This window comes from Saccostrea echinata, unplaced genomic scaffold (assembly GCF_033153115.1).
Source record: "Saccostrea echinata isolate AGI-Se365-2 ecotype Australia unplaced genomic scaffold, CSIRO_AGI_Sech_v1 ptg000054l, whole genome shotgun sequence".
NCBI classification, from domain to species: domain Eukaryota; kingdom Metazoa; phylum Mollusca; class Bivalvia; order Ostreida; family Ostreidae; genus Saccostrea; species Saccostrea echinata.
Genome location: NW_026889803.1, coordinates 45,965,051 through 45,985,562, shown reverse-complemented (window position 1 = coordinate 45,985,562; position 20,512 = coordinate 45,965,051). Strand labels below are relative to the sequence as shown.

At 32.7% G+C, this 20,512-nt stretch overlaps 1 protein-coding gene across 3 annotated transcripts in view; it reads right to left on the bottom strand.

The window, feature by feature from the left end:
* The window catches only part of LOC133171659 (breast cancer anti-estrogen resistance protein 1-like), a 37,626-nt gene extending 24,532 nt beyond the window's left edge, over nucleotides 1-13,094 (bottom strand). The window contains exon 1 of one of the 3 annotated variants that reach the window (XM_061306444.1): nucleotides 12,846-13,094. In XM_061306444.1, coding sequence (XP_061162428.1) covers nucleotides 12,846-12,860 — 15 coding nt within the window. In that variant the 5' untranslated portion in view covers nucleotides 12,861-13,094. Of the gene's footprint in view, nucleotides 1-5,439; nucleotides 5,530-7,346; nucleotides 7,364-12,845 lie in introns of those variants that run through there. The other 2 variants (XM_061306446.1, XM_061306442.1) reach the window with 2 other exon arrangements.
* Between the last annotated feature and the right edge of the window lie 7,418 nt (nucleotides 13,095-20,512).

Below are 20,512 nucleotides of genomic sequence, written 5' to 3'. Positions count from 1 at the left end.
AAATCAATACAGAGTTCTCTATGTCAGTGTGTTATCTATGATTTGTGGTTATCTCCCTTCCCTGGACCATTTAATGGCTGAAGGAGAAGTCGATCTGCTGGTTTTGTCAGCGAAATATACTCAACTTCTCTAAATTCAATCATAACTGACATATACAAAACAATCTTTGAAGGTGAAAGTTTCTGGAGTTAATTATGGCAGATGCCAACAGATTTAATCAACTGCTATATAATTTTACTGAGGCAACAAAGTCAAGACATTTTTTTTTATCCCAGAAAATATGGCATATCAGGAGTATTTACTACCAGTTTAAGGTTGACAAATGGATAGTGACAGTAAATTTTTGTACCTTCTATAAGAATTATAGTGATGGTATTTATTCTTAACTACCATAAATCTTTGCTAAATTACATCTGACAGAAACAATATTTAACATGGAAAATAACTGTCTTTGATGCAGTTCTGGAAATATCTCGATGAAGATTTGTGTGTCTATACAGATGGGTAAAAAAACATATTTTGGGTCCAATTACACTCTGTACTATATATTCTGAACTCACTGCTAAATAAAACTAAAAGTTGTATGATGTTTCTAGTTCAGTAAATGTATATTATATAAATCTAAAACAAATTCTTCTTTGAAAGACCAGCATATTTAATCTTTTTTTTGCTTTTATTCATGGTACTAAGTACATTTAAAGGAATCAGAATTCAGAGAACAGTTTCAACAAAGAATAGTTGCCAATCATGTGTATTTGCCTTCTTTCTATCACTCACCTAAGATAAAAGGTAGATTAATTTACATTTTATAAATACTTTAAATAACAAATCTGTCTGCTGTTTTTCTTTCTAGTTTATTTTAAGGGAGAGATTTAGGGTTGAAAGCAAATGCATTTAGTGCTGTTGGCATTAAATTTCATAGATTATATCATCTACCAAGACTAGAGCAGTTCCAAGTTTTCTTGCCTGGTTGACAACTAATTTTGGGAAAATATATATAATTCCTTGAATGTTTGAAACTATATATTAAGAAGAGCCAATAAGGTTCAGAAATTTATAAAGCATTATAATTATACTTTTTGTCTTCAGATTTTAGACAGACAGATAAGAAAATGACGAAAGCAGCATTAAAGACCAGAAAATAAGAATAAATCCCCCAAACAGTGAGGACAAGATTAGTTTGGCAAAGACAAAGGAGTATCAGTTGTGTTCAAGGGTATTATTATTTCAAGCCGATCATGAAATTACACAACACACGTCAGAACAGCCCTGTATGCACAGTCGAATCAAAACTGCAGCAAAATATAAACACCAGAAGTTCTGAAAATAGACCTGATTTTAAAAAAAGCATTTACAGTTTGTACAATGCCCTGCAAATCTAAAACAATTGGCATAAATAATCTTTATGCCAAAGATTTTGAATTTTCCTTCTCAAAAACCTAGCTTGCAACAATCATATGGCAAGGTACCACAGTAATCACTTTAAAAGTGGAACTGAGTTGTACAATATACAAAGATCCAAAGACCATGCATGTATTGCATGAACATATAACTGTTTACCCTGCATTTTATTTACAAGTCCTCTTTGCACCTGATAGATAAATATCAACATTTTCACATCACACCTGTGACAGGTAAGAATTTAGCTGGGAGTACCAAGGCTCCTTTGAAGACTAGTAGGCCTGTAGATCACATACACAAGGTGTTATCTTGATTATAAAACTTGCACATTGACCAACATTGAACAAAGCCTCCTAAGGGGCAGGGATGACAAATGCATGAAGAGGGTCATAAAGAAGTATTACACCTGCATGTAGATACCTGACAAAGGAACAAGGGAATGTTACATTACACAAGTCACTGCAGTATATAAAGAGCTAATAAAAGATGGCATTATAAAAAGCCAAGGTTGGAATGTAGGTATTTTGCTTGTGGGATCAAAAGTTCTTTTTTTCTCCAGATTCTTTCAAGATATATTTATGATAAAGAGTGATTTAGAGTGAAAAAAGTGAAATAAATTTCAAAACTCGAAATTGCATTAAACTTAGTTAACATGATATATCCCAGTCAACATCTGACTTGATATGCATCATGAATGAAGTTTATTTAAATTTTCAGCTAGAGAAAATCTGTGCCATTTGGAAAAAATTATCTTTGTCCAACAAAAAAAGTGTAGAATTTTAATTGGCCCTTTCTAGGCTCGGTGAAGAATTTGACTCTGTTAGAGATGACCTGCTGGGCAGAAGCTGTCTGATGGCCCCCATCATCCAACAACAACTGCCAGACGGAGGTGTTTTATCTGTCTCCTTGCCACTCAGCCAGAAGATGTCCTAATGGGCAATTTCTGCTGCACCTGGCAACCTCCTGATTTTTTCCAATTCAAGGCAAGCTAAGAATTTGGTTTTTGTAGCTGTGGACAAATTTTTCTTCTTTTATCTCTCTTCTTTCTTATTTGTCAAGTAACTGATTTTTCAGGACAATTTGAAAAAAAAAAATTGAAAAACAACTCTGCAGTCTTTAGGAGCATGACAGTCAGTAGGATTTATAATCATATCATTTTCCATTAGACAATATAAGGATTCTTGTCAAAATAGAGAAAAAAATTGAAGATTTTGGAGGCAAAGCACATTGACCCCCCTTATCAGTTCCTTGACATCAGGTAAATTAATACAGAGACTTTTTTTTCACAGGTGGTGTTTTTAAATGTCAGTTTTACTGCTTTTGCAACCTTTTAAAGTTTTTTTTTTCAACATCCTGATCAAATTGACCTGAAAAGTAATTGATATTAAGTGAAGCTGGTCATGCTAACTCTTCTTTTTGAAATTTCTCATACATGTGAACTTATTTATCTCAAGTTGAACAATGCTTAACAGATTTGATAATAGGATATTTAAGAGGTTCAGTTTGTTGAACCCCCATGGTCTTGGGGATACATTTTTTGACTTGTTAGATATAGGACACAGTGAACAGATTGCTGTTTGACAGACCTAATCACACCTATATGTTATCAAATCTCTCCATCTTTAGAGTTGTCTTAGAAAACACAATCTCCATTAGGTTGTTCACTCAATGCTTCCTAGATCTTACTCAAGACAAGGACTGCAACAAGATCAAGGTCAAGCTAGGTGATCATCAACAAAACACAGAGTAATGTTGTAAAATGTGCAATTCCTTGGTTTGAACTCCCCATGTAAATAATGTTTATTACTCAGACCCATGTCCAAAACCTTGCGAGGAACATCAATATTTTCAGCTACAGCCTATACTAACTTTCTAAATTTTAAATACAGTCAAACCTCGTTATCTCTAACTAGGTCCAAGATTAAACGTTGAGATATCTGAGGATTCGAGATAACATATTAAAGTGGTTGGGACTGCCAACCTACTCTGAGATATTCCTTGTATTGGAGACATTGGTATTCAAGATAACGAAGTTCAACTGTATCCTTTATACAAAAATTTTTGTACGTTAATATATGCCCAGTTAAGACAATGAGGATGCAACCATGCAGCATCTTAATTTCAACATTTTATATGATCATTGAATTGATCTTCTATCCTCAATTGAGGTTGACAGATGAAGGATTCTGCAATTTCAAATGGTTTTCCTGGCTTGCTTTTGGGTCTCAGGTTACATTGGACACATTCCCAATCCAAAAATTGTCCCCATTTCCCAATTTTAATTTTTTTTTTTAATCAAACAAGGTCTTTAACATTTAACTTTAAGAGAGTTCAGAAATAAGATATTTAATGTTTTCCTTGCAACAGTATTTTCATTTAAGTACAGGTACCAGAAATATGGAATGACTTGGGGGCACCTCAGGTTTAATAGTTATGGATAAAGCCTGCTGTAGACATTTACAGAGCCAAAAAAAGAGGAAGACATTTAATACTTTACTTTGATTAAATATGTTTTGCTGATCAATAAAAATTCAAAATGTTTTTTTTTCTACTTTTTTTTTCAGTTATTGAGCACAAATACATCTTCGCTAGCCAAGGGTTTTTTGGTCCACTCCGCTCCCCATATGGGGGGCGGAGTGGACCGAAAATCCTTGGTTAGCAATTGCCACAAATAATGAAATTAATCCTTCTAAAATTGTCCCAATTTGAAGATTTCCCAATTCTACAAACCCTGGACTCAGTTTAAAAATGGAAAAAAAACACCCTGAATTACTTGTATCTACTTTCTACAATGACCATGAAAACAGTATCAGGTTTTTAATAGGTACTACTAAGTCTATATATAAGCAGTGCCAGTCTTCCATATATGTAGCTTAAAATTGTAACGTAAATCAAAATTACAGATATGTCAAATAAATGTTTATCTTTTGGTAACTCCTATAAACACACAAAATCAATTGTTACATGCATTGATCCCCAGTTTACAATTCCTTCAACTGGGTTTTTCGTCCTATTTATTTACATTGCAAGGGAAAGTTTAAATATTTGAAGAATGGTGTCTGTCTCAATGCCCTCTGAACAAGAAGCCTAGAGTAAACTTTGTATGCAAGTTAAGTGGTCAATTTGTGGTCACTTCCTCTAAATAATGGACGATTTAATACTATTCCATAAGTGAACTTAACCAACATGAACCGTGAAATGCAAATCACTTTATAATCAATCTAACAGAAAATCTAGAGGTCACCGAATGTAACTAAACAGTGCAGTAATCCTACATGTACATAATGGCTTCAGTGACGCACATATTCAATTAATACTATTTGTTCCCGTGGTCATTATGCAACGTACTGCAAAAATATTTAATCCATTTGTCAATGTGATAGATTCATGGCCATATTAAAAGGTTAAAAAATTGAAAAAAGCTTAAAAGGGAAGGTTGGATGCAGTACACGTAAGAAATGGCAACGGATCTAAGGATGAACTGGTCTTAGGTTTGTTCAAACATGATTACTTCCCCTGAGAAATGAGAGGGCACCTTAAAGGATTTAAAATTGTAGATTTCACTAGATGATGTACTTGATTTTCACAACAGTATGTACCATCATTCAATAGTACATTAAGACATTTTAAAGAAATTTCTATACTTTGCTAACTTAAAGAGTTCCAAAATCTTTGTCACAAGTCACTTAATTTGCTTTCAATTGATGTATGGGATTATGTCATGTAACTAAACATAAATTTCTAATCTTGCCCCTCTATAAATGCATTTGAATGCACTCGGTGTATAAAAGAAATTTAAAATTTTCTTATTTAAAATCTGTTGAATTGAAAATCAGGTTTTACATGCATGCATTTATTAAAGAATGATATTAAATGCACCTGGTTATCTTAATTTGTTCTGCAAGTGTTCAAAGTAATTTGAACCATATCAGTTATCTTTTTCATACAGACATTGGTTTAACTGAACATTGGATTCACAACTGCAAAATGTAAATAATTGTGCTTATATATATTTTTAAAAAATTCAAATTAATTTACCTCTGCTACATCAGCATTTTCCATCACGCCCATTTTTCAAGCTTTTTTTAAAATGAAAATATATACGCAAATCCAAATGATCCAAGTGTCCAAGTTGCACTAGAGTATCAACTAGTAATCCTTTTGAATAGCCATCACTTTTCAAGTTTCATCAACATGGATTTAGTTAAACCTAGCTAGGCCATGAGAAAAGTAGCTGTCTCATCTAAAAATCTTTGGGTTACTTAGGAAATGAAGGACGATATCAACAAGAAGGTCTATTTGGAAAACATGATATGGTGACCAGATATGTCAACTATTTACAAGTGCATCACGATTTTCTAAGATCGCATATACGCTAGACCACTTAACATTCACTGCCGCCTAAGTAAACTTTCTCACAACTTAGTACTAAATGCTTCCTAAACCAATGGCAGTCTTCCTGTTTATGGTTACAGCTTATGAAAATGTAGGTGTAACCATTTTTATCAGTAAAATGAAAACTACCTCTAAATTTTACCAAATATGCAGGATATAAATGAAATAGAACAGGACCATTTAAACTTGTTTAACCACAACAGAAAAATGGAAGTCCATTCATAAAATTGCTGGCTGATTATAAGCTTTCAGTAAAGAATTATGAAATATTTTTGCACGAGTCACATCTTAAACTTATGCACCTCCAAAATGCAAGTTCAAACTCATTACTATCATAAATGGTTTATTACATGTTTTGAACCCCAAGAATTTAATGATTTAAGGTCTATAGTATGAATAACATTTCAAAGTCCTCTTGCAAACAGCTGAAAAACCATTATGACGTAGATATTTTGCATTTGCATTTTACAAAAGGAAATTTTGAGCTCTATCTGTTTACCAATAACTGATTTCTAAACACTATGTGTAGTTTATGTACTAGTAGTGACAAACTTGTTATTAACTATAAGCACTACGAGAATATATACCTATTCAGGAACACAGGTGTGTCAAAGTACTTAATCAGGGGTAACAGAGATTAGGGGATTAGCCGTCAACTCATGTAAATACAAGGCTTTGTGCTGAATATATCATGTATATGGCTAATGCATTTCATAAACAGTTTATTTTAATAAAGATGAAAATAATACCTATACATGGCCTGCCAAATATGACAAAGTTGCTCCTTATTGTTCAAGTTTGAGGAATTTCTGTGTCAACACGGGTTATTTAATAACCACTTATGAAATGCTTACTTCATAAATCATAATTCAGTACATTTTACTACTTAGCAGAGACAGAGAGCTGTCAATACACACATTTAAACACACTTTCTTTGTAGAAAAAGTGATTTCACGGCTCGTAAAACAGACTCATCCTTAAGGTCATCAGTACATTCTCTCCCTTTATACTAACAACTTATGTAAATGACAACAGCGGTTAAGCTGTTTACAAGGCAAATCATATTTATATTCATATTAAAATGTTTTAAATTCCTTCAACATCTGCCTAAATATGACTTTTTTTTAAAATAATATCAATACTATTATCTTTGCACAATGTTCCAATTGATCAGTTAAATGTACATTCAAATATTTGTTTTATAAAATAAAATTTATGAACTTAAACGTCCATTATCCAGGTATTAAGAATCATATTTGCCATAAATTGTTTACAAACAACTAAGTCATACAGGCCGACGTCTTAAAAGCTCACATGAAAAATATTTTAATCCTTTTGTCCCTTAAAACTTTTAAGAACTGACTAAAAATTCTGTGGATGTCTTCTTTTTTTTTTTAATCTATATACCATGCACCCCCCTTTTTTGAAAGGTCCCTCGAATCATCAAGTTATCCCACTCCCCAAAGACTACTACATGGCACTAAAATTTGATGCAAAGCTTTAAATATTTATTATTTTTAACATTTTAAAATAATTTATCAAATTAATACCTTCATTTTCAGAATTTCCCACATCTTCTAAACAATGGCTACAATTATTCTCTTGATATTAATCCATCACACAATTCAAATTTCAAAACATTCAACGCAGTATATAAGTAAGTTCACACAGTGTATATATACATATTGACACATTGCAAGGTCAGTAAGCAAATGCTGGTCCCAGTCACTGAATGTCCATCACTGACCATGCATGCTGACCACTTCCCTGCCTCTGGGGCAGTCCTGATTAATGGGCAGGACTTGTCACCCTTTGTTTAGTGTACTACATGAAAAGTCTTTAACAAAGTTGTCACACACTTTGTTTTGATGATTTTATCAATCAGACACAACACCTAGCTATGTGTCAGACCTCATGGTCACTTCCAAAGGAAAACAACTACATAACGATACAATCAGCACTCTTTGCTTATTTGGTTCTAATTTATGCTGATAAGTTCAAAATAAAATACAGTCAAACCTCGTTATCTCAAACTCAAAGGGACCAACAAAAAACTTCAAGATAGCCAAGGATTCAAGATATCCAGGGTAAAATACTTGAGGAATAAGGGGTTGGGACTTTCAAATCACTTTGACATATCCATGGTATTCGAGATATCCGTGTTCGAGATAGTGAAGTTCAACTGTACATTATTTCATGATATACAGCTACTAGTAGTACCTGTCGATTTTAAAGTATCTCCTTGCTACAAACACTATGAGGATAGAAATTTAAGTAACAATCCTACTTTTCTGATGTACGTAGGATACTTCTAGTTTTGATAATTAACTATATAATGAAATTAGGTTCTAACCATTGACAGAGGTGGGCCTTTTTCTTTACAATAAGGATATCTACAGCAATGATTCCCTAATTAAGCTATTTATTTTATGGGCAGTTCCAGGAGACCTACTGAAAGGGTCCATAACAGTGACATAAAAATCCAATCATGGTTGTCAGTTTAGTATTCATTCATGTTCATCTAATGCTGATTTATTGAAATGGTCAAATTAAACAAATGACATCTTGTTATTGAATAAGATCACTTGCAATATAATAATGGTCACATTAATGGACATTAACCAGTGTCCCAAGGGAAATAACTCCAGGCAGCTGCCTATGGATTATTTGATAGTATGCTAGTTTATCTATTAATTAATACCTGTCAACTTTAAATTCTCTGTTTATTAATTTTTGACAATTACTATTCTGTTCATGAATTACTATATGAAAATTAAATATTATGTTAACTGTTAATTCATTTGTGAATTTCGCCCAAATATTTTGCAAAAGTATTCTTTTTTCAAATTGATAATAATGAGCTACATATATATTTTAAAAGTTCTACAGTCTGTCTGCTCTGAAGTAATTGCCAGGTCTATACAAGTGCTTCTGTAGTAAGTAAACTTAACCGAATTTCAGAACTGATAAGTGCATATATATATATATATGTATTTTGACAATTGCCAATTGGAATATGTTACAGAACACAAACATCTTGGGATACTTCTGTCGTCCAATTTAGGATGGTCTGATCATATTGATATCATTATAAAGAAAGCATACAAAAAAACTGGGGCTTCTTAAAAAACTAAAATTTACTGTGTCAAGAGATATTCTATCCCAGATGTATATATCTTTTATTAGACCACAACTTGAATATGCTGTTGAAATTTGGTCTGGATGCACAAAAACAGACATTGAGAATCTTGAAAAAGTACAATTATTTGCTGCAAGAATAGTTACTGGGCTTACAATTATTGCTTCAAGAAATTCATTATATTTGGAAACAGGTTGGGAACCATTGGAATACAGAAGAAACAGAGCAAAATTAATAACAATGTATAAAATGCACAATAATTTAGTACCTAATTATTTACAAAATTTAGTACCTGATACAAGAGGCAATATTTCAGGATACACTACCAGGAATTTCTTAAATTATTCTTTGCCAAAATACAGATTAGAACTATATAATAAATCATTTATTCCTGATACAGTTAGAAAGTGGAATTCCCTTAGTCTTAAAACAAGGGAGGCAACTTCTATCAAAATTTTTAAAAACTATCTGCACAACAGTATTGCAAAACCTCAGAAATATTTTTCATATGGAAAAAGGTTTTTGAACATAATTCATACAAGATTAAGACATAATTGTATTTTAAAGTCTGACTTATATCGCTGTAACCTAATAACCAGTCCTAATTGTTCTTGTGGACTACTAGAAGATGCATATCATTTGTTTTTTGCTTGTAAATATTATGTAAAAGCAAGGAATTCCTTAATGAATAAGCTTTTATCATTTAATTATTTATATGTTATAGATGTACATTTAATGTTATGGGGAGATGATTCTCTTACTATTGAACAAAATGTTGAACTTTTCAAAACCATTCAAACTTTCTTAAATGAATGTGGTCGTTTTTCAAAATAAGCTTACTTTTTAAAAAAATTTTCTTCTTACCAATTCAAGTTATACTTGTACACTTAAAACTTTTTTTTTCTTTCTATAACTACGTATATGTAGTAGACCATATGTATATATGTTTTTTATTTTGGCAATTTTAACAAAATGTTGTATTAGGAGAAGACTATCTAAGTTTCTGAACTTGTGTCCGATCCTTTTGACTTTGTCAATAAAATATGTTCAATTCAATTCATATATATATATTAATCCTTAATATAGAATGTCATTTTAAGTGGCACATGTTAAAGGACAATTAATTTTATTCAAAGTAAATTCAAATGATGTCAAATAGACTCTACAATGATATGAAAGAGAACTTTGTAATTTGTTCCATCTTAGAAAGAATTCTATTTGATTAATAGTGATAAGAAATAGCTTTCCATGGGAAACTGAGATTCCGAGCTTCCGTAATTAATTCCTGATGACGAATGAAATATGATATTAAATGGCAAAAAGTGCCTCAAATTATGGAACTAACTGTCAAATAAAATTATATATTTCAAGATCATGAAGATTTAAAGTGCAAACTTTCATTTAAATCATTTTGACATATCTGTTAATGAGGATCTTATTTTAAATTAATAGCTGATTTAAAACTTCCTGTAATTAATAGCATCTTTGGCATGCATTTAACACAATAAATCAGTGGCATGTAATATGTATATGTTTTTTCTTCAGTTAAAACTTTTTATTGATACCTTTATTCAGAAATCTATGCAGGTTCAATTCTCAATCATTTAGTAATGTAATCCCAGGGATTTCACACCGGCCACTGGGACTATCATGAGTGCCAGTGCCAAAAAAATTGGGAAAATTATCAATGTTTTGGGAATTCTGTGAAAATCATTACATATAATATAATACATTAAAATCATTATATATTAGGGCTGGGACGATACAACATTTTCTATACCTACACGTATCATGATATTTGAGCCACAATATGATATGTATCACGATATGTTGAACTGGCTTTAAAATTTTTTTTTTTTTGTATTGAAATGAACAAAACATTTCTTCACAATTAAGAATAATTTATTCAAAGAAGTTGTATATCTGTTGTAAAACAAAATTATTTTACATAAGTGGTGTTTATCATTATGTATTTCATATTCATATTTTGCATATTTATTTTATATATTTAATCCAAAATGTTAAGTAAACAAAGAAAAAACATAAGTCAGAATTTTTTTGCGATATTTCAATATTTCTTCATATGTATCGATATGTGTATCGTCCTCATGTTGAATCGATATTATTGATGTCTTGATATATTGTCCCAGCCCTATTATATATTGGGTCTCTAGTGTTTGTTATCATCGAAAGTGTTTTGCAATATAGAGGAATATGAATAGCAAGTTTAGTAATATTGCTTGTCTTACAGTTACTAAATGTTCTATAATTTGGGGGGGGGGGGGTGACAATTGTGAAAATTAAAACATCCAGTTGGAAAAAAGGAACCTTTTTTGAATTGGGAATGGGGCCTTTGAATGGCTCCAGTTATACAGAATCATGAAGAGCCCTGAATCTTGTATGTAAATTTGTAACTTCATTAAAACAATCCCAGATAAAAAAATACTCTATGAATTGGCAGTACTTAAATGAAACACTAAAAGAGGGTAAACTTGTCACTTATTTGTTTCTGAAGAACAATTTTAGAAAGAAAAATATCTAATTTTATTAAAACCTGAATACAGAAAGCCAATTTGTAGATTACGTGTATCAGCACACAGACTCTTTATAGAATTAGGCAGATATAATAACATACCTAGAACAGAAAGAATATGTAAAAATTGTATGCTTAATCAAATTGAAGATGAAGAACATTTCCTTATTCACTGTAGCAAATTCACAAAGGAAAGAGAAGACTTATTTAACTTAATCTCATCCAAAGTAAAACATTTTACAAAACTGCCTGATAAACAAAAATTATTCTGGATTTTAAACTGTGAGGAATTAGATATTTTGAATTCTCTTGGAAGATTTTTACAAAAAGCATTACCATAAGTCAAGTCTGAGGCATGTGAACTGTTTTATGATAAATTATGCAAAAATATGTACTTTAATATGTGTATGATATAAATATGTAAATTTGCATATATAATGATGTATGATATTATTTGTGCAGAATTTATGTACATGTATGTATAAAAACTATCTGGTTTATTCCTTTTTTTATGTCTTCTCCTATCAATCATGCAACTCTTTCTCTCTTGTGTATGTATATTGTATTACATGTATATGACTATATATAAATGTTAATTTACAATGTACTTTCTTGTTGCCCCATGAGGGCCCTTAATTGGTAAATAAACTAATTGAATTGAATTGAATTGAATTGTATGAACAGGTTGTTTTCTTGGTCAACAGGCACCTTTGTATTTCCTGTGTTGCAAGTTAACAAAATAAGTTTGAAAAAAAAGCATCTGCCTGAATAACATACAAATTTAAAAATAACAGACATTGATGAAGAAAAAAAGGAGAGGAACTTTGAAGGTCTTCTAGTTATAAACATTGTTCTTCAACAAGATTGATAAAAATTGATGTCAGTGTGAAAATAGGACTATAATTATTAGTCATTCAACATTCGTCAATTTTGTCAATATTATTTCCAAGATGACATTCCTAGCCACATTGTCTCACCACTTTAGTTTTTAAATCAATGATAAGGCTTCACAATATACTTTTTTTTCCAACTGTTGTTGCTTTATTACTCTTTGAATTCTTTGTTACAGTATTTTTTTTTTTTTAATATTTTTTCCTGTAAATTTATTTCATTAATATTTTTTCCTGTAAATTTATTTCAGATATTCGGAAAATGACCTCAATCTGTTCCATTTCAATGTTGATGCAATACACAATCATTACACAAACCGATCATGCCCTGAACATACTTCTCCCTTAGGGTCTAACATTTATCGGAAGTTCTGGTTATCGTGAAAAAAACTCTCGTGAAAACAGACCATTAACTATTAAAAGTAAAAAAAAAAAATAAAAATCTGTGAGAACTAAATAACATTGAACAGATGTTATAAACACTCACCTGGCGAGCTGTCATTTCGTTCAAACGGCACAGAGATTTCAAAGTTTAAAAGTCCTCAAAGAGTGAAACGTAAACATCTATGAAGTAAATAAAACTTCATATGTGGACCCAAAGACACACTAACAGGTCAACATCCCAACGATCGTCGTCAAAGTTAAAAATTCATTGTTTCTCTCAAATAATTAATTAGGGTCGATACTTTACACCAGATCCACCTGTTTGCTTAGGTCAACTTTCGTCCTAGCACTTATCCGTCTGTAGACACGAAATGTAATTGTACACCTGTACTACGTCACCGAAACAAGTGCGCGCGCTAATTCGAACACCCAAAGCCCGCTTGAGTTGCGAGCCCGTATGGCTCAGAGGGCGGATCCGGGGTCCTGTTCATTATTTAAATATATTTTTATGAATCTCTGTGGAACGCAATAACAGTACTGTCCTATGTAGTACAACATACTTTATTCTATATAATACAATATCATCAGGGACCTATATACCGTATTTCCGAGAAATCGCCGATTTCGGTGGTTGTTTACTTAATATCTGAATTGTTTTATAATATGTGCTTTAAAATTTATTAAATATCCATTCCGATACACAAAAAGAACATATTACATTAATCAGAAAGCAAGCTTTTTACTGGGAAAAACGTAGTTTGAAAAACTTGCAGTGTTGTGTGTGCCGTTTTGGGTAAATAAACATGCCGCTGAAGGAGTTGCCTATCCCGTTAGTATATAGGTCTCTGCCCCAACTAACTAATAAAATATATTAAGAGTCTTTATTTTCTCGAAAACACAGGGACTTGAGACAATTTTAGCAAAATCGGGTATATAGTAACTCCCCTATTTATAATATTAAATACTATATACTGTATATGGTATAATAAAAATGCACAAGGTAAGAAACAACAAGAGGCCCATGGGCCACAACGCTCACCTGAGTAACTTTATCCCTGCTGTTCTTCACCTGATTTCCTCCTTGTAATACCTATTGTGGCCCCACCCTACCCCCTGGGGTCATGATATGAACAATTTAGAATCTACATTTCCCCAGGATGCTTCCACACAAGTTTCAGCTTTTCTGGCCCAGTGGTTCTTGAGAAGAAGATTTTTTAATGACCCCATCCAATTTTTGACTTTTCTTGATTATCTCCCCTTTGAAGGGGGCTTGGCTTTTTATTTGACAATTTGAATTCCCCTTCACCCAAGGATGCTTTGTACCGTGTTTGGTTAAAATTGGCCTAGTGGTTCTTGAGAAGAAGTTGAAAATGTGAAAACGTTTACAGACGGACGACGGACAACGATAGCTCATTTGAGGGGTCCCCGCTTTGAGGCTGATTTCCAAGGTACTAACAGTGTTACCTATCATACTTTTGCGGGGTTTGCCTACTTGTCTCTTTAACCTAAAGCCCATCTTTAGTGTTTTATATGCTATAATCAGACGATTAATTAGACGGACACATATTTTTTTTTCTATTGACATCGGCCTTGCAAGAGGCTTGACATGTTACGCTTTATCATTTAAACTGTATTCCGTCGTCATCCTCCTCCTTCGAAAAATAAGACACACACAGTCATCTATTCGATATATTAAACAGTTGTTTGTCTACAAAGTTTTAAGTCTTTCAAACAAGTCTCAATTTATATAGATGGTTACTTTGTGTCCAAATTGTTTCCCGATTCTGTTGTTCTCACCTCCTAAGTCAGTTGGCCAACAAACAACATGGCTGGATTTGACACTTTTCAGTAGCGGGTCCAGAAATAAGAAAAGGTTATCCCAGCTTCATCAGGCCTGTAGTCTGCTACGTTGAATCTTATTTGTTCATGGCTCTCTAAACAGAAGGCATATTGGTTCTGGTATGGTTGTATCAAGATGTAATTTTTGAATTTTTAGGTCACCTGAGTCACTCAGGTGACCTATTGCTATCTCTTTTCGTCCGTCGTCGTGCGTCGTCCGTCGTTCGTCGGTCGTAAACTTTTGAACATTTTCAGCTTCTTCTCTGGAACCAGTGAACCAATTTCAACCAATTTTGGCATATAGCATCTATGGATGAAGGGGAACAAAAATTGTGAAATTCGTGGCCCCTACCCCCCTGGGGCCTGAGGGGTGGGGCCAAAACCATCAAAATTAGTGCTATTTTTAAAAATCTTCTTCTTTACTCCTGGACATCAAGCAGTCAAACTGTTGGAATGATTGTAATAAGCATTGAGCCCTCTACCAAAATTATGAAATTCATGGCCCCAGGGTCAGGGGTTCTGGTGCTAGGGCGGGGCTATATAGATCATATAGTGAAAGTGCATTATTTCTTTGAAAATCTTCTTCTCTATTCCTGGGTATTATTGAAACAAATTGAATACATAGTTATGATAAGCAAGAGTAACTCTACCAAAACTGTGAAATTCATGGCCCCAGGGTCAGGGGTTCTGGTGCTAGGGCGGGGCTATATAGATCATATAGTGAAAGTGCATTATTTCTTTGAAAATCTTCTTCTCTACTCCTTGGTATTATTGAAACAAATTGAATACATAGTTATGATGAGCAAGAGTGACTCTACCAAAATTGTGAAATTCATGGCCCCTGGGTCAGGGGCTCTGGTGCTAGGGCGGGGCTATATAGATCATATAGTGAAAGTGCATTATTTCTTTGAAAAGCTTCTTCTCTTCTCCTGGGTATTATTTAAACAAATACATGGTTATGATAAGCAAGGATGCCATTTCCAAATTTGTGAATTTCATGACCCCTGGATCAGAGGTTCTGATGTTAGGGCGGGTCTCTATTTATTATATAGTGAAAATGCATTAATGCTTTAAAAATCTTCTCTGCACCTGGGCATATCAGAGGCAAAAAGAGTAAAAGTTTTAATAAGGAAGGGTATTTTTACCAGCTTTTTGAACATCAAGACCATTTGGTCAAGTGTTCTAGTCCAGGCCAGGGCTCTATTAATTTGTTTTCTACTGAGAGGAGTTATTCCCCTTTGCCATTTACTTGTGATAATTAATCACTGTAAATAAGGTACTTGAAAGGTTAATAGAATAAGAGAATTATGCAAGAATTTTTATTGTATAATACAAAAAGTACTTTCAGTTTTAATGATCAGGTTGACTTGTCTTATTAAGGTTTTCCATCCCTAATAGGAACTAATTCTCTATCCTTAAATATCAATCACGTATATAATACTCTGATATTAATTCAAAGAACTTTACAGTAGAAAAGGATTTACCAAGTGAAAGTTTCAAAAACGTAATTAACTAAGCAGTATTTAATTAATAGAAATTGCATTGAAGTCTATGGAGACAAGCGATTTTTTTAAAATAAAAATTCAGATAATAAGAATATCAATAAATACTGTGGTGGAAAGATCCATTAAATCATTAGAAATAGAATGACAATTGAAAACAATTTTTTTACTGTATATTTTTTTTAAATTGATTTTTATTACTTAAAAAAAGAGGGAGATAACTCTTCAACAAAGGTCAAGTCATAAATTAGGACACTTCCATTCTTACATGCTAATAGTAATAAATGGAGATTATGTCTAAATATACTGAGTATTCCACCCATACACATCTGTTATGTATTCAAATTGATTGAATCTGAGGCTATTAGGGATGGAATACCAGTACCTTAAATGTTCATCAAAGACCAAGAGTCTTACTCAGGCCAATGTAAGAAATTTCCACAAGGAATTAAAAGAGTACAGAAGCACTGATAGTTTCTTAATATACTGTCTGGTGAGAGTGATAAATGGGGAACAGATTAGAACCTAATTTATGAACTGTTAATGAATACTAGACTAATTATTTTGTTGATCCTGATCACCCTATTTTTCTTGCTTTTGGGCAACAAAGCTTCACCTTTCAGTTCATTTTATACTTTATGGATCCTCTAAATTGTTGTATTATACTCAGGTGACCGTTAAGGCCCTTGGGCCTCTTGTTTTATTTCGGATAACAGAAAATATAAAAAATATATTGTCGTGTATTTTTTATATTTAACCCGGTAAATTCAAAAAGAAGAAAAAAATGGGATTATGAAAGTTCCTATCTTCTTGTCACAGAACTCCTGTCTATGCCATCTCTCGAACCTTTTGCTGGGAAGACTTCGATCAGACTTTAAGACATTCTTTCTCATGTATTATTGTGTAACCGATGCTGATTTAAGGTATCTCCAATCTCACGTGACGTCACACGGTTTTGGAAAATTTTTCATTAAAACTTGGTGCCCAATATCAATGTTTCTTTTGGAAGAATGTTTTTCAATAGGTGTAATAATAATGTTTTAGTAAAAGAATTTTAAAAATATGCATAGTTTTAACTTAAAAAAAAAATGGTGTAAAGGCCAATTACTCTTACTTATGTTTCTGAATTATTTCTATTGTGAAATGGTTTCCCCGATGTCAACATACTTAACAAATATTTATAAAGTAACAAAATTTTAATTTGGAGCTTTCAATTATTAGAATTATGGCAGTTGAACTAGTTTTTATATGATTCCAACAATTGTTTCAAATATTTCATGATCTTAAAAAAAGCTTGAATCAAGTCAAAATCAATTGGTAAAGAGAAAGACAAATAATAGTCATACCTCTGGAACTCTTGATTGGAACGAATTCAAATGCGTGTCATGACGTTAACTCAGGATATGTTGTTCTATATTACTCTGTCGTAATAACAACATCTTGCTTGTGAAGATTCCATCCAAGTGTTATGTCAAATCTCTTCTGTTTTTGTTGAATTTTAATTCATAGAAATTTGTCTTGACAAAAAACCAAGACCATGCATGAGCAATATGACATACCCCCTCCCAAATACATTATTATAGAAGCCTAACTGTACTGACTTTTTTTTTCCAGTGAATGCTAGCATCCAAATTAATTAATTATTTTTTTCAATCTATCTATCACAATAGGATCTAGTTACCAAATATAGTTAACCTCATCAGACATCAAGACTTTCATGTATACACAGGTCCCTTAATGAATTATTTTATGGATCCAGAGATTTTCTTCCTTGTAAAGCTACCTGAAAGTATAGTTTAGAAAGAAATGGTCCTGAAATTATATGGGTTAAAAATTTTCAAAAAATGCTAAAAACCACAAAGTGGGCCCCTGTGACATCGACCAAATGTAAGGTCAACACATTGCAATGTCATAAAGTTTAATGATTCTAAGCATCTTAATATTATCCAAGATTTTTAGCTGAATATTTTTGAAATTCAATATTCATAAAATTCTTAAAATATGAGAGATGATCAAAAAGTTCGGGACTAGCATGATCAATGGCGGAATTAGAGAGGGGCGGGCCCAGCCCCCCCCCCCCCTTTGCGTCCAAAATATACATAAGATTTAATAATTCAATTTTTTTTTGGTGTGGCTGTGGGCCCCTACCCCGACCCCAGACTAGTCGCCCCCCCCCCTTTTCAAGATTCCTGGATCCGCCACTGATGTTGAAATCAATATTATGTATGATAGATTTCAAATTTGGCACACTTTCTAACTTAATTAAAAGCATTAAATATATAATTTCTAATTACTGAATCAACCTAATGATAAGCAATAAAAAAAATACCAACTATTCATATACCCGTGTTTTTTTTATACCCGAAGCAACCTCAAATTACGTTAGGTAACTTCATTGAAGATAAGTATAAACAATGTAAACAAATTGTTACAAAATTCTCATTTCTACTAAATTTTCAAATAAGCACTGTGCATCAATTTTATATTAAAAAAAAAAAATAAATAAATTAGTCAAATCTACTAAAATTGAGCTCATATTCTTTTTAAAATTTACCCAAAACAAGCTAATTCAGGGAATTCGAGTCCTCTACTTAAGGAAAAAAGAAAAGGGTGGGAGACCTGCAAGAAATGCAGATGGAGAAAGAAAAAAGTAGACCTTGACCTCTTAGCTTTCATCGCAAAAGCTAACAAAGAACCACAGTTGTTAATAAATTTTTGACCTTGACTTTTCGACCTCAAGTCAATAGGTTTTTTTTTTAAGTCACTAGGAGTTATGATATAAAATTCCTTTGAAAAAGCTCATCTGAAAACCATTTTTGCAATGTTTAAATTTCTTACCTTGTCCTTTGACCTTAAATTCAATAGGGGTGTTCTTTAGGTCATAGGAACTTGTGATATAAAATTTCATTGAAAAAGCTCGAAGGCTGTTTTAGATACCACCCGGAAACGAAAATATTCCACACAGACAGAATTTCTGACCTTGACCTTTTTACCTCAAAATCAATAGGGGTCTTTTTTAAGCCATAGGAGATTTGGTATAAAATTTCATTGCAAAAGCTCAAAGGCTTTTTGAGATATTGTTCAGAAACAAATGTTACACACAGACAGAATAACAGACGGAAAGACAGACCCAAATTAATATCCTCGCTTTCAGTGAAAGCAGAGGAAAATGTGAAAGAAAATATTTGTTGTATTACAATTAGTGTTGCAATAAGCTATTTGTTATTAAAATATATACAAAATTGTGCTGCCAGTGTTACTTATGTTGCAACTGGTTTTCCATTGGTAACACTGGTAAAATTTATACTATCGGTATGCCAAACCATTCAGGGTTTTACTGGTAATCAATGGTACCATTGTGTTTAATGGTGCCTACAGTAACCCCCATGTTGGCACCCTAGCAGATTTCTGAGTTTTGTATGTAACTCGGGAAATTGCAAACGTAAATTGTTGAATCAAGCAGGCAAAGAAAGACCTGTGTCCAAATCTTTTAAGTTTCTAAATGGCATAAGCAGTTCAGGGACAAAAAGAACAATAGTATTAAAGATGATCCATGCTCAGGGTTTCAGAAAGATTTGACGGCAAATAGAAGCGTCTATCAATTCTCCAACATTGCAATTTTTCCCTTTCCCAAGGTAAAAAAGAGATCTCAATGGAATGCAATATATTGTAATTTTAAATCAGCAGTAAAAGATACCGTTTAGTCCTATACCACCTGTAAACCTGAATTAGTATGTTGGGGAACCTGCATCAAAGATGTGTCCAATACACACATAATTAACTGTAAAAACGTTCATGACGTTAAGCTGACACATACAGAGGCCCCAACATGCATTAGCCATAAAAGTTCGATAATTCTAAGCCTCTTAGTATCCAAAATAATTAACTGAAAAGTTTTGAAAATGAATGGACAAAAAATTTAGAAAGTAAGTCACTGTGACTTAGGTTTTGTTTGACACACCCGAGACTACAAGATGCATCAGCAGACTAGGTTTGGAGATCCTAGGCTTCACAAAGTTAAAAATATGCATCTAAATCAATCTGAAACGAATATCTGCCAAATTCAAAAGTTAGTCTCTGTGACCTACTTTTGGGTCCACATATCACAAGGTCCTAAGATGCATCCACTGACAAGATTTGATGACCGTATAGTCCTCAAAGTGGGTATCATTTTAGGTCAATTTAACCCTAGGACCACACCCCTTTGAAGTAGTATGATGTCCTCATTCTTATGTATACATGAGTTTGGTGATAATCTGCCCAGCATTTTATTAGCAACTACTACTAATTTTACCTTTCCCTGATGGTTTTCAGTAGGCCTGAATTAGCAGGAGTTATTTCCCGTAGGCCGCCATATTGGAGGTCAACATGCTCATATTCCTTCATTATTCAACCAACTTTAACTTTTTATACTGACCATTGTGAGGAA